Consider the following 15,167-nt stretch of genomic DNA (forward strand, 5'->3'; position numbering starts at 1 on the left):
GTTTACAGATGCAACAGGTGATTAAGAAGGCAAATGGAATTTTGTCCTTCATTGCTAGAGGGATGGAGTTTAAGACTAGGGAGGTTATGTTGCAATTGTATAAGGTGTTAGTGAGGCCACACCTGGAGTATTGTGTTCAGTTTTGGTCTCCTTACTTGAGAAAGGACATACTGGCACTGGAGGGTGTGCAGAGGAGATTCACTAGGTTAATCACAGAGCTGAAGGGGTTGGATTATGAAGAGAGGTTGAGTAGACTGGGACTGTACTCGTTGGAATTTAGAAGGATGAGGGGGATCTTATAGAAACATTTAAAATTATGAAGGGAATAGATAGGATAGATGCGGGCAGGTTGTTTCCACTGGCGGGTGAAAGCAGAACTAGGGGACATAGCCTCAAAATAAGGGGAAGTAGATTTAGGACTGAGTTTAGGAGGAACTTCTTCACCCAAAGGTTGTGAATCTATGGAATTCCTTGCCCAGTGAAGCAGTTGAGGCTCCTTCATTACATGTTTTTAAGGTAAAGATAGATAGTTTTTTGAAGAATAAAGGGATTAAGGTTTATGATGTTCGGGCCGGAAGTGGAGCTGAGTCCACAAAAGATCAGCCATGATCTCATTGAATGGCGCAGCAGGCTCGAGGGGCCAGATGGCCTACTCCTGCTCCTAGTTCTTATGTTCTTATGTCAAGCAGCCGTCCTTTGTGTCGTTCATTATTGCTATGGTTATGCCAACAGGGAAATATAGATCAGCGATCTTGCCTTCTGTTCCCCACCCTGCATGCTGAAACAACTAAAAAGACATCTCCAAACATCAAACGCAGGGCAAAACTTGATACATTCTTAAATATAAAACAACAAGGCAGTGAGTCAGTGACAGAACCGGTTCTGCACCATTATGGAGATTTATTGGAGCAATTCAAAACACTAAAAAACTCCTGGCTTACCTTTCTTCCCGCATTTTTTGGAATGTCTTTGTGGGTCGAGCATTCTCTCCACTTGTTACTTTCTCAATTTCTTCTCTCTCGTCCTTCTTCCTCTGCAAGTCTGAATTATAACTTTTACGCCGACTTTTCCACTTTGCCAAGTCCTAGTCACATATTTTGAAAAACAATTAAAATGCCAATAAATTAGTAAATCAATAAATGACTAAAACACTTTGCCCAATATCTTCACGAGAATGCAAAATTATGAGGGTGTGAGATTCATATTCTGTTGTACATCTCCGCCAAAGCTCACACTTGAGAGTCGCTGAAAGATAGGCATCTGGCACTGGATTTTCAAAATTGAAACTGATGGACACAAATCTACTACTCTTTGTGAAGACAGTCTACAAAACTATTGGCTATCCAGAGCCACGTCAACAATTTAAGCTTACCGATAATCACCTACCTCTACATATCAATATAGATAATGGCACCTTCAAGATCAGTGATGGACAAACTAGGCTAGTAAGTGGGCCTCATGAGTGGTCCTCCTTCACCTCAAGTGGGCCACAACTTGGAATCAGGCTTGTTCATTAACCCCATTTTTTAAAAAACCGTAAGAGTACCCAATTCTTTTTCCCCCAATTAAGGGCCAATTTAGCATGGCCATAAGACATAGGAGCAGAATTAGGCTACTTGGCCTGCTCCGCCATTCAATCATGTCTGATATTATCTCATCCCCATTCTCCTGTCTTCTCCCCTGATCCCCTTATCATCAAGAACCTATCTATCTCTGTCCTAAAGACAGTCAGTGAATTGGCCCCCACAGCCTTCTGCGGCAGAGTTCCACAGATTCACCACCCTCTGGATGAAGAAATTCCTCCTCATCTCTGTTTTAAAGGATCATCCCTTTAGTCTGAGATGTTGTCCTCTGGTTCTAGTTTTTCCAACAAGTGGAATCATCCTCTCCACGTCCACTCTACCAGGCCTCGCAGTATCCTGTATGTTTCAATAAGATCACCTCTCGGGCAGCACGGTGGCGCAGTGGGTTAGCCCTGCTGCCTCACGGTGCCGAGATCCCAGGTTCAATCCCGGCTCTGGGTCACTGTCTGTGTGGAGTGTGCACATTCTCCCCATGTATGCGTGGGTTTCGCCCCCGCAACCCAAAGATATGCAGGGTAGGTGGATTAGCCACACTAAATTGCCCCTTAATTGTAAAAAATTAATTGGGTACACTAAATTTATTTAAAAAATCGTGTACAAGGACTCCCAAGTCTCTTTATGCCTCTGCTTTCCGAAGCATTTCCCCATTTAGAAAATAGTCTATGCCTAAATCCTCCTTCCAAAGTGCATAACCTCACACTTTTCCACAATCCACCTACCTTGCACATCTTTGGGTTGTGGGGGTGAGGCCCACGCAGACACGGGAGAATGTGCAAACTCCACACGGACTGTGACCCGGGCCTGGATTGAGCCTGCGACCTCAGCGCTGTGAGGCAGCAGTGCTAAGCAATGAGCCACTGTGCCGCCCTCTTTTTCACAAACCATGACGCCATGTATAAGATTCATTACATTTAATACACGACGAATATCTCATAACATGTCACAGTAGATGGTTAATCATACACAAATAGAACTATAAATTTCAAATGGTAAAAACGGAAAATAAATATTTGTATACTTGTGTGCAATCAGCTCTTCACTTTCCCTTGCTCTACGGATCACTTCAGTCATATCGGTCGGGATAAATCTGCTCGGACGGAAATCAGTGGAATGTGGCAGCCCTACGTTTGAGCAACAGTCGGTGGGCCATGCACTGAACCCAGATGTGGCCCCTGGGCCATAGGTTGCTCACCACTGTTCAAGATTGATGGGCGTTAAGCGATAACGAGAAAAACTGAAGTATCAAACAGTGCTCAAAACGAAAAAATAAAATCAACATTTCAGAAACTAGGCTTTGACTTTTAGCAGCAGACAAGGCCTTGTGTTTTGAAAATCAATGGGATAGCCATTCCCGTACGCGTTCCCGTACCAGCCTCCCCGGACAGGCGCCGGAATGTGGCGACTAGGGGCTTTTCACAGTAACTTCATTTGAAGCCTACTCGTGACAATAAGCGATTTTAATTTTTCATTCATCACATGGTTTAGGTCATTTTTGGAAAAGGAGGGGAACAATCTAGCATTTTTTAAAAAACTTAATTGGAGGAGTGCAAGTTTCAGTGGGATGAGAAAAGACTGATCAGAATAAATGGGAGTCAAAGATTAGCAAGCAAAATGGTGAAGGAATACTGAGCTGCTTTTTAAGAGGACATGATACAGCTCCAGTTGAGGTACATATCCGTGAGGGGAAAAGGTGGGACAACTAAAATCCAAGCTCACTGGATGACAAGAGAGAGAGAGAGAGAGAGAGAGAGAGATCAACAGAAAAAGGAGGCATATTACACTTCAGGTTCATAATACAAGTGTTGTCATGTGAGAGTGCCTTTAAGAATTGGATGTTTAAGAAATGTACCTTTAAGAAATGAAGCTGATCATATTACTGAAGTGATGTCACGGGGGGGGGGGGGGGGGGGGGGGGGGGAAGCTGAGCTCACTTCTGCTTTTTAGGAGTTTCAGTTTCAGTTTGAGAGAGCAGCTGGGAGTGTCTGTGTGTTTTACCGAGAGCTGCAGGAAAAAAACACCGAGCTGATCTGTTGATGTCTGCAAATCCAAAGACTATAAATATATTGAATGTAACCTCATGTCTGTTTGAAGGATTTGTTAAGGCTTTTGGATGTGTAAAGGAACAGTTTGCAGGATTGGGTAGTGTTGTATTATTTTCGGGGTTATCTTTGAAGTAAGGGCTGTTAGGAGATCCAATGTTTATTTAGAAGGTTAATTTGAGTTCATGGAAGAAACATTGTTTTGTTTTAAAAACCACGTGTCCATAATTGTAATACTACACCTGGGGAACAAGCCGTGTGCTTCAAAAGCAACAATCTATTAAAGGTGGGGGCTTGGTTGAACTCCATGATACATTTTGGGGTTCTGAAAACACCTCTCCCATAACAGTATCAACCAAAATGAAATTGCAACAGGAAATCCGAAGTGGAGGAAAGAGCGAGAAAAGACTCACAGCTACAAAGCGGAATCCAAAAGCCTTCTAGGCATACAAATTGTAAAGGAGAGGTGTGGCCAAAAGGAGGATCTACGCAACGAAACAGGAGGCATGGCTGAGATTGTAAATTCTTTTTGCTTTTGTCTTTACCAAAGAAGTTTCAGCCAATGTCATAGTGAAAGAGTAAGCAGCTGAGATACTGGATGAGCATGCGGTTGATAATGCATTAGCATTAGAAAAGCTGGTTGTAGTTGGATAAGTCAACAAAACCGGACAGAATGTCGAGGAAAGGAAGGGTAGGGATTAAGGAGGCACTGGCCATGATCTTTTAATTCTCCATAGATACGGGGGGAGAAATACTTGTGGTTATTCTGGACCTAATTTTAAATTACTAACATATTTTGAAACATTTCTTGCCAAAGGGATTGACGAAGATGCCATTTCTTTAAGGGCGGTGGTGGATATTACAGCTACTATTGTGGCTGAGCACAGCGCAAAGTGGAGAAAGGAGAAACAAGAAAGTTTTTTAACTCACGCTTTGCCATTGCTGGTCCTGCTCATTCAGAGTAACCTTTATTCGCTGCAATTCATCATACTTCAGTGACTTGGGAGTGTCGACGGGATCTTCAGCAGACACGTCATTGAGTGACTTGCTCCTAAATTAGAAGGGTATACTCAATGGTCAATGGAAATATCAAGGTAGGTCCATTGTAGATGGGAGCATTAATCACCGACTTGGGAGAAAAGTGGTTCCATTATGTGCAACTGAGCATTTTTGCTCAAGCATGGAGCTGTTTGTTTACATAATTATGTTATAATGCCTCGCTATATAATTACAAGACTGAACGGTATCTAATTAACTAAATTGTATTTTTCTTTGGAAAATGTATTACACACAATTAGCCAAGAAATTCACTGCACCCATCCTTCAATATGGTCCCAGTATAACAATTGTATTTAATATTTGGTGCCGCACTTAAGGGCATTTTAGTTTTATTGGCAATGCAAATTAACACAATTAAAGCAATCAATCAATCCACTAATTATCACAAAAGCTTTGATTATTATTAATGCTCATTGTCAAAATTCATCAGTTACAAGAAATTCACAAACCAGGAGATCCCCATACTGCTTGCAGCAAACATTTTAGACCATAAGACATAGGAGCAGAATTAGGCCACTCGGCCCTTTGAGTCTGCTCCCCCATTCAATCATGGCTGATATTTTTCTCATTCCCATTCTGCCAGACGTGGGTTGATAAGATTTGTGTCTCGCGAACCAACCATTCTAAAGACCCAAAGCAATCCTGGATTGAAACTGATTATGGCCCATCTGAATTTGGCATGGTATCGCCTACATGCTGTTCAGACCAGGGATTCACAACCGGAGGGTCTCAGGATGGTTTCAAGGCGTCCGCCAAAAATAACAGGAGAGCGTGCAGAAAAATACACACTGTGTGCCCATACGTTAACTTCTTACTGCTAGGTAAGAATACATGTGCGCTTGTCTGAGTGAGTTTGCTAACCTTAATAGGGTCACGGCATTCAGAAGGTAGTGTATTCAGTGAAATGTTTCGAAATGTTTCAATTATACGAAAGGATGCTCCACGCCATTGTGTAGGTAATGAGCCAGCCAGGCTGGAGGGAAGCGCAGGTATCAACTATGGGGGGAGGTCAATCATCTGCCATTTTCCAAGAACCATCTCGTCCTCATGGTGAAAGGTGGGTGTGAGGGTGAGGTTGGCTGGCGATGGTGATAAGGGAGAATTTAGTAGATCTGATTCGTCAATATGGTGGAATTATGGAATGTTAATGCAGCGCTAGCATTTGCATTATTTATATGTGCTTTCTTTGGAAAGGGAAGCCCCGTGACATTAAGTTTGAACGTCAATATTCGAATTGAATGGATGACCTGCCTTTTCATAGTCCTTTGCACAACCGTATCTCAACGTGCTTAACCGCAATGAAATACGAAGTATAGCCGCTGTTATCATTTAGAAAACATGGCACCTATATTGTGCACAGCAAACGCCCCCAAACAGTAACGTGACAATGGCCAGACCAACTGTTCTGGTGATTTTGCTGGAGTGATAAATAATGGCCAGGCTACTGGGGATAACTCCTCTGCTCTTTTACAAAACAGCATCAAGTTCAGTGCTGAATTGGACTGTCCCGTGTTCTTAACCTAGCTTTTTGTGCTCAAGCCCTCAAGCGGAGACTTGAACCCAAACTCCTGTTGCCAAGAGGCGGGAGTGCTATCACCCAAGCAACAGCTGACAGGAGAGCGGTTACTCAGCAGTAGCACCAAGTTACACCATTAAGACAGCAAAACAAAACTAATAATAAATAAACGATTATGTTTAATTATATCCCTTTCTTTAAAAACAGAAATAGATACTTGTGGTTCAGGGAGTCTATGGATATTTTTATAACACGGGAGGGGAGCGGCTGGGAAACCCTGGTTTGTACATTTGAAGTCCAATCGACTGAAAACGATTGCATTGTTACATCAGGCACCAGAGGGCCCGGTGACACAATACGGCAAAGAAATGCTCAACTCTGTTCTGGAGTTGCCCCATTTCCTATTCATTGTGTTAAAACAAAAGTTTTAATGCCTTGGCTGAAACACGCCACTCCTCCACAAAGCACCAGAATCTCTGAAAGCCTCCTCCAAGTTAGTTTAAAAGCAAATTAATGCAGAATCAGAAACAAAAACAGAAAATGCTGGACAATCTCAGCAGGTTCGAGAGCATCTATGGAGAGAGAGAACGGGTGACTCTTTGTCAAAACTAGAGAGAACTGGAAATAGGATGAGATTTATACTCTTGTGGGGCGGGGAGCAGTGTGGATGATCAGAGGGCCAGTGAGAGGGGGAGATTGACAAAGATGTTGTGGACAAAAAGACTGTAAATGGTGGAGATAACGACTAAGGCACCAACTAGTAGCACATAGAGATCAGAATGTGTTACTGATAGGACAACGGTAAGTAGTGTCAAAGGCCAACCTGGAACAGGGAACAGGTGGCCCTAGCGGAGTTAGGGGAGGGAAGGAGGGGAGAGAAAAACGGATCAATGGAAGATCTTCCATGTCAATCTCCACCCTGTCCAGTCCCAGTTCTCTCTTAAGTTAGTTTGTTGCTGGGCAATTTAACAGAAGTCAGAAAGAATAAACACCTGCAGACACTGCTAAACTAATAGAAGAACTGAAGAGTGTAAACCAAGTTACCCAGGAAATGTTTGGTGGCTTAACATGTCTGAATATTCTAATAATTTCATTAAATGCTCTTAATTTGAAGAGCAACATGCCATTAATTTCTTGGTTAATGCTGCAATGTGTGGTTGGACATCTAAAAAATAAACTGAGACAGAGTTTTAAAATACATTCTATTTGGTATATTTCCAAATCAGGTGGAAGTGTGTGTGCCTGGTCTCAGTATCAGCAAGGAACATGAGGTGGACGATCAATCAACATTTGGTGACGGGGCCCATACAGGTCAGGGACCCAAGAATAATCACTCTAATTAGCAAAAACAAATGGCATGGGAGACTTGACAGAAAAGAAGTCACACAGTAAATAACAAAAACCAGACCAGGAGCTATTACTTCAGCAATCACGTACCAACAAAAGTACGTTTTCTACATTGAGTTTATGTTAGAGTATCGTGTCCAGGTGAAAACCTTTAACACTCACTGTGGGGTTCAAGATGCATGTTAGAACTGTACAGCTATAAAAGTGACCACAAGAATACGACATACCGTCAGCCAAAGTCAAATCAAGCTGCTAAAAGAGCCAAACACTGCTTTGCACCTGTTTTCCCAAACCAACTGCAATGTGCAACTATTTTTGACCATCACCGCATAGCATGCCAGCTGCGTTAGTTACATATCATACTCAGCAGCTGTGACACTGGCACAGGGAGCTCCTCACTTTGCACTGGTTTTGTAAAGAATTACTAATAATTTGTTTAAACAAAGTGAATGATACAGATGAGACTAATAAACTGCGATATTAAAGCAGAAAAACACGAGACACGTATACACTTACAGCTCTTAAAAATGTTAAAACTGGCAGAAGCTTAGGATTAGTCAACTGGCTGTTGCGGACTGTTATTGAAACAATGCAACTCACCTTACAAGAGATTTTTAAAACATAAATTCAGCTCAGTTTACTACTGAACTTGCATGCTCCTGTCCTTTGTACGCCGAGAAGCGTGGAAGCTTGCAGGAGGCAGCTTCCGATCCAAAGGAAAATGTGTTTAAAGGCCTCCTTCTGCACTGTAGATTCTATGATAATCTATGATCTATGAAAATGCAGAGTTTAAAGGTTTCCAAAAAATACTTACATGAATTGTGGAAGGCTTAAAAAAAAATATGGATTTATTTTTAAAGATCCAAATTAAATCAACTTTTGTTTGAAATCCTAAAACCTCAATATTTACAGACGTTAAATCGATTGGGCCGATTATTCTCCCGCAAGACCCACCTGAATTGATTTACCTTCGCTAGATGTGCCACCAAGAAGACGGAAATTTAATTAAATTGGGTTGGGGCCACTTGTCTCTCCTTTAAACACATATTGAAATCACTTCAAATTACTTTAACCTTAGTTTGCACATTCTCCCAGTGTCTGCGTGGGTCTCACCCCCACAACCCAAAAAGATGTGCAGGGTAGGCGAATTGGTCACGCTAAATTGCCCCTTAAATGGAAAAACAATAATTGGGCATTCTAAATGTATTTATTTTTTTAAAGTTACTTTATTCCTATAGCGATCATTTTTTAAAAATTCAGCTTTTATATATATGAAAATAATTTTAAGTCAGAATGCATATCTTAATGTTCACGTTTTTGCTAAAAGCTTGATTGACATTTAGTTTAAGGTAGCATGGTGGAATGTATTGACCTTAATTAGCAGTCTGTGGTCTAAAAATTTGAGAATAATTTGATCTTTTAACATAACCTTTGTCTTTTACTTGTCAAATGTTAACAGTTAGATTAGTGCTAGCTCTAATATGCTGCTTTATTACATTGCCTGATGCACACTCAGCCAGGAGCAGACACTGCAAACTCACTGCCCCAGTTTCAGGGGCCAAATACACTGGGGCATGAAACACACAGGACGATTAAGATTAAATCCCAAGACACTTGCACTCAGGGAATACCAGCACATCGTTGCATTAGTCCTACTTTGCAAGCAAGTTATGTTTGTTTGACACACAAGCGCACGGTACAAAACACACATACAGCTAAGCACTTTTGACTTGATTAAACTTACCCTAATTCACTATCAGTTGACCTTTGACGAAGTCTAAAGAATTGAACAGAATCAATGAAAAAAAGCATGTAACTGTTAACACCACGAAGTGTGCTTAATGTAGGTGGTTCCAGCTGTAAACCTGGGCGTGTATTATGTTAGAGCAATGTGTCTTCCCACAAATAATCTGTCCATACCATACCAGAGTTTGTTAAATATCTGTTGAATATCCACCGTTGATTCAACAGACAATTTCACGATATCAATAACGAATGCAATGATTACTATCCGAAGGGTTAGATGCACAAAAGATATTTTGCAAATATAGGACACCAAAAATAATGTTTTCAACCCACCTCATCTGAATTAAGCAAATATCAAAGAATGGAAGTGTGAAATACAACTGATGCCCAAACTCAGAAATATTGCCAAGAACTCAAAAATGTTTAAAGAAGGCATATATGAAATGCCATCTCTAACATGAACCCAATCAAAATGTCAGGAGAAACAAAACCACATCATGGTAATTCACAAATCTGTACATTAAATCTGTATACATGGAACCTGTGCTACAAACTGAGAGTTTGCAAACTAGACACTAGAACAAATTTAAAAATCTAACATAATAAATGTAACAACGCAAGCATCAGATGAAGAAGGACAACAGATTTAATAGCCCTTAATGTCACAAATCTCTCAAACATTAATAAAATGTTAACATTTATTGTTTCATAATCACATTTATTCCAAATACACTTGTTGCCGTAATACAGTTTCAATATTAAACAAACTTAGCGCTTGTATTAATTACGAATTAACATTTGTAAAATCATTAAATGCACAAAAAACATGCAATCATCTATGAAAACAGACCACACAGACACTCACACGCAAAGAATCATTCTTTGCGTAAAGAGCCCAATGTCATGATGCAACTTGGTACTCAATTTGACTGTCCGCTGATTTGCAAAAGCGCAAGGGATTTAGTTGCTGATAATTTAAAATTTTAGCTCATTTCACAGTCTTCACTTATTCCCCCCCAGTTACTCTGCTGCCCTGGAGAACAATATTTGTTCCTGTTTATCAATCTGCTTTGAACAAGGTAGTCCGACAAACAGTTCTGACCCAATTTCTAGCCTTTATTTTCAGCTCATTACATTTTTTCTTTGGCGGGGGGCACACCGAAAGCCACATTGATCATCGCGGATTAAACCGGGTGGGATTCTCCGCCCCCCCCTCCCTCCCTCTCCCCCACCCGGGTCAGAGAATCGCCAGGGCGGCGGCGTGAATCCCGTCCCCGTTGGCTGCCGAATTCTCCGGCGCCGGTGATTTGGTGGGGGGCGGGAATCGCGCCGCACGGTCGGGGGCCGTTGGCAGTGCCCCCCCCCCCCCCCAGCGATTCTCCGGCCTGCGATGAGCCGAGTGGCCACCCGTTCTTGGCCGGTCCCACCGGCGTATGTTACGACAGGTACTTACCGGCGGGCCTGGCTGCGCAGGCGGCCTCCGGGGTCCTCGAGGGGGAGTGCAGGGGGATCTGGTCCCGGGTAGTGCCCCCGTGGCGGCCTGGCTCGCGATCGGAGCCCACCGATCCGTGGGCGGGCTTGTGCCGTGGGGGCACTCTATTCCTCCGCGCGGGCTGGTGTACCAGTCTGCCATGGCTGGTGCGGAGACGAACCCCCCCCCCCCCCCCCTCCCGCGCCAGCGCGGCGCAAACGACTCCGGGGCCAGCCTAGCCGCTGAAGCTGCAGAGGATTCCGCACTTTCAGGGCGGCCCGACGTCGGAGTACTTCACGCCACGCCGGTGTCCGAAGAATCCCGCCCCACGTCTTCCAAAGTGATGGATAATTTTAACAATGAAAAACAAGCTGACAATTTCAGAAAGCCCTGGGTAATATCGGGATGGAACCTATGCTCGAAATTGAAATTTAAAAAACGAAGATATCCTGCTTTGCATTTGTCTCTTGTGGGGCAGGGGGCAGTGGGATTGGATCAGATTTCAACACAAGGTAAATGTAGTTATTCTGCCTCATCTCTTCTTACATGTTCTTTGTGGTGTACTATGGGGGAAGTGATAAAACCTGGACTGAATGCAGTGCCCACAAACTGCAAGTTCCAGCTACCTATGTTATTATCTACTCCCCTTCACAAAGCACTGGAAGCTCCGGATGTCCCGTACATCATAAAAAACTTGACCCCATTTTGCATTAATTCTTATGCAAATTATATCTTCGCATTACAGGTCTCATTAGCACTACTTCTTTGCTGAACCTTACCCCATCATCCCTTTTGCCACTTAATCCCTCCAGCCTTCTGTCATACTTTTGTTTTTCCCTCTACCCTACTCCCACAGAACCTTTACAGTACAAAAGGACACCATTCAGTCCATCTAGTCTGCACTGGCTTTGCTGAAAGAACATTCTACAAAAGCCCCGCCCCGTGCCTTATCCTCATAACCTTACACATTCTCTTTTCAGATATCAATCCAATTCACTACCTCCACCACCCTCCCAGGAAGTTCTTTCCAGACTCCAGACATGGAAAAATCTTTTCCTCACATCACTTCTACTCCTTTTGCTCATCATTTTGAATCTGTTCCCTCCAGTTTTTGACCTGCTCGAGTTTCTCTACTGACCCTGTCTATATCCCCCAGGATCTTGATTACCTCTATCAAACCTCCTCTCAACCTTCTTTTCTGCAAGGAAAACAGACCCAACCTCTCCAATTTATCCTTACAGCTACAGTTGTTTATCCCTGGAAACAGTCTTGTGAACCGTTTTTTTATAATAATCTTTATCAGTGTCACAAGTAGGCTTACATTAACACTGCAATGAAGCCTCTGTACTCTCTCCAATGCTTTCACATCCTTCCTCAAGTATGGCACCTAGAACTGGACACAGTACTCCAGGTGAGGCCTAACTAGCGTGCCGACTTCTCTTGATCCTGTACTTGCTTAGAATCTGGCGCATCGGTGACTTTTCCCACTTTGATGAAAGAGGCCCCGAAAGGTTAACCGTTTCTCTGCCTGGCCTGCTGTATATTTCAGATTCCCATCATCCGCAATAATTTGCTCTTGCACCAAATATTTTTATTTTCAACTTGAGAAATATTGTAATGGGAATATTGTAATGAGAAATATTGTAATGAGAGATCATGCCAAAAGTCCAGTTTTTGAATTGTACATACTGCTCACCCCCGTAAGAAATGTGGAAGCCAGTCCACCGACATTGAACAAGGCCACCCCACAGCAATAATGCGCTGTGAGTGGTCTTAACAAGCTCGGAGTGGACTTCCACACGCCCCCCCCCCTCCTCCCAGTGAGAGGAAGTCCTGCCCTCAACAGTTGCCAGCCAACCAGATTGGTCAGCAACTGTCACAGCGCCAGAACTCAGTAGAGGGCACTGCTGGGACTGCAACTAGGTCCTCGGGATGAAGACAGCCATGGTGTCCGGACCCAGGCAAGTCGAGGTTTTGGATGGAAAAGGATTGGGAGCCAGGTGTGAAAAGGTGGGGGGGGGGACACGGTGTGTAACATCTGATGTGGTGCAGGGAAGGGGGTCACTCCCACAATGCATATAGGACAATCTTCCCTCCACCCCCCCCCCCACCTTTTAATCAGTCTGGTTAAAAACCATAGCAACCAGGACAGCACGGTGGCGGTGATTAGCACTGCTGCCTCACAGCACCAAGGATCCGGGGTCACTGTCCGTGTGGAGTTTGCACGTTATCCCCATGTCAGTGTGGGTCTCACCCCACAACCCAAAGATGTGCAGGATAGGTGGATTGGCCACGTTAAATTGCCCCTTGGAAAAAAATATGAATTGGGTGCTTTAAATTTTTAAAAACCCATAGCACCCGTATTACGGCTTGGGTAGTGTAATATTTGGACCATTTGCTTATTAACAAACTCAAAGAGCAGCACGGTGGTGCAGCGGGTTAGTCCTGCTGCCTCACGGCGCCGAGGTCCCAGATTCCATCCCGGCTCTGGGTCACTGTCCGTGTGGAGTTTGCACATTCTCTCCGTGTGTGTGTGGATTTTGCCCACACAGCCCAAAGATGTGCAGGCTAGGTGGATTGGCCACGCTAAATTGTCCCTTAAATGGAAAAAATGAATTGGGTACTCTAAATTTCTTTTTAAAAATATTAACAAACTCAACAGCCTATTTATTTTCCTTTACCGTGTGCCTCCCAACACTACCGCCCCACACACACCCTTCCAATTGGGGGTGTCAAATCAGTGGCACAGTGGTTATGACTGCTGCATCACCGCTCCAGGGTCCCAAGTTCAATTCTGGCCTCGGGTGACTATCTGTGTGGAGTCTGCACTTTCTTCCCGTGTCTGCCTGGGTTTCCTCCGGGTGCCCTGGTTTCCTTCCACTGTCCAAAGATGTGCATGTTAGTGGGATTGGCCGTGCTAAATTGCCCCTTAGGGAGCGATTCTCCGAGCCCCGCGCCGGAGAATCACCGCAACCGCACCACGACGTCCCGCGCCGGCGAGAGATTCTCCGAGGTATGGAGAATCGGCGCCATTTGCACTGATGCATTTGCTGCGGGGCCGCCGATCCGCGCGGATACGACAGAGTCCCGTCGGCGCCAATCACCCCTGGTTGCTGCCGGTGGGAACTCTACGTAAAGGGTCGGGGGGCGGCCTGTGGGGGGGGGTGTCCTGTTTTGGGAGGGGGGGGCTCCATCCCAGGGGGCCTCCGATGTGGGCTGGCCCGTGATCGGGACCCACCGATCTGCGGGCCGGCCTCGTCCCCTCTCTCCCCCCCCCCCCCCCCCCCCTCGGGCCTACTTTCCCATGAGGCCGGGTGCTCGTACACTGACGCCATGTTGAGTCGGGGCCGGCATGCTGAAGAAGTCCCCCGCGCATGTGCAGGTTGGCTTGGTGCCCATTTGGCGCCAGGAAGGGAGGCTGGAGCAGCATGAACCGCTCCAGCGCCGTTCTGGCCCCCTGTGGCACGAACACTTCATCTCCATTTTGGAGAATCGCTCCCCTAGTGTCCAAAAGATTAGGTGGTGTTACTGGGTTACGGAGAAAGGGTGGAGATGTGCGCTTAAGTAAGATGCTCTTTCCCAGGGCCGGTGCAGACTTGATGGTCCGAATGGCCTCTTTCTGCACGATAAAGTGACTTCTATATCACAATATATTTTTTCTATATATCATCCCCAATATATGTGAAAGATGCATACTTTTGCTGAAGTTAGACTTTGCGTTGAACACAAAGATTCTGTTTATTAGACTCAAACGTTAATCTCCTCCAATTCAATTTCTGTAGCTGTACTGTGATAAATGCAAAATGATTCCTCACATTTCAGTTCTGCACTGCCCACTGCACCATGGAGAATAGTCACTCTGCTAATTTGCATTAAAAAAAAGAGAAATCATGTTGTTTCTTTCAAAGCCGGCTGTTGTCAATCATAATAAATTAATGAGAATTAACAATGTTGCTGCCTATTTGTGAGAGGTTCAAGACGTTATTCCTGAATGACTATTGGCGATTAAATGTTTGATGAAGCCTCGCATCATATTATCACACATCAGGCCATGAAAGGGTAAATGAAAGAAACCAACACAGAACACTTCATATGAGGACAAGTCAACATTATAGAAACTTCACACGTTCACTCTTCATGCATATTTTAGTCAGTATGACAGGCACTTGTTGCATTGGGCTCAGAGATACAGATAGAACGCACATTTATAGTTACAGCAGCCCTTGACCTCTCAACCAGCTGCCGCTTCTTGTATCTCAATCTGCTGGCCTCCCTTATAGTTTCCCATTTCTTTGCGTCCTCCTCAGTACATGAGCCAGGAGCAAAGTTTCTACAGTGCACTGATTGCTTCGCTTGGGACTGGGTCATTCTCCGAGAAAGCATGTCATCCTTGACTGGACATGGCG

General features: G+C 44.2%; 1 protein-coding gene across 3 annotated transcripts in view; it reads right to left on the bottom strand.

The window, feature by feature from the left end:
* Positions 1 to 15,167, bottom strand: part of lmo7a (LIM domain 7a) — a 245,725-nt gene that overhangs the window by 56,599 nt on the left and 173,959 nt on the right. For 2 of the 3 annotated variants that reach the window (XM_038819100.1, XM_038819098.1), the window contains 2 exons: positions 4,553 to 4,673; positions 942 to 1,084 (listed from right to left, as the gene is read on the bottom strand). In XM_038819100.1, the coding sequence (XP_038675028.1) occupies positions 942 to 1,084; positions 4,553 to 4,673 (264 nt within the window). Of the gene's footprint in view, positions 1 to 941; positions 1,085 to 4,552; positions 4,674 to 9,288; positions 9,322 to 15,167 lie in introns of all 3 variants that reach the window. The other variant, XM_038819099.1, reaches the window with a different exon arrangement.

The sequence above is a fragment of the Scyliorhinus canicula genome, chromosome 14 (assembly GCF_902713615.1).
Source record: "Scyliorhinus canicula chromosome 14, sScyCan1.1, whole genome shotgun sequence".
Classification (NCBI taxonomy): domain Eukaryota; kingdom Metazoa; phylum Chordata; class Chondrichthyes; order Carcharhiniformes; family Scyliorhinidae; genus Scyliorhinus; species Scyliorhinus canicula.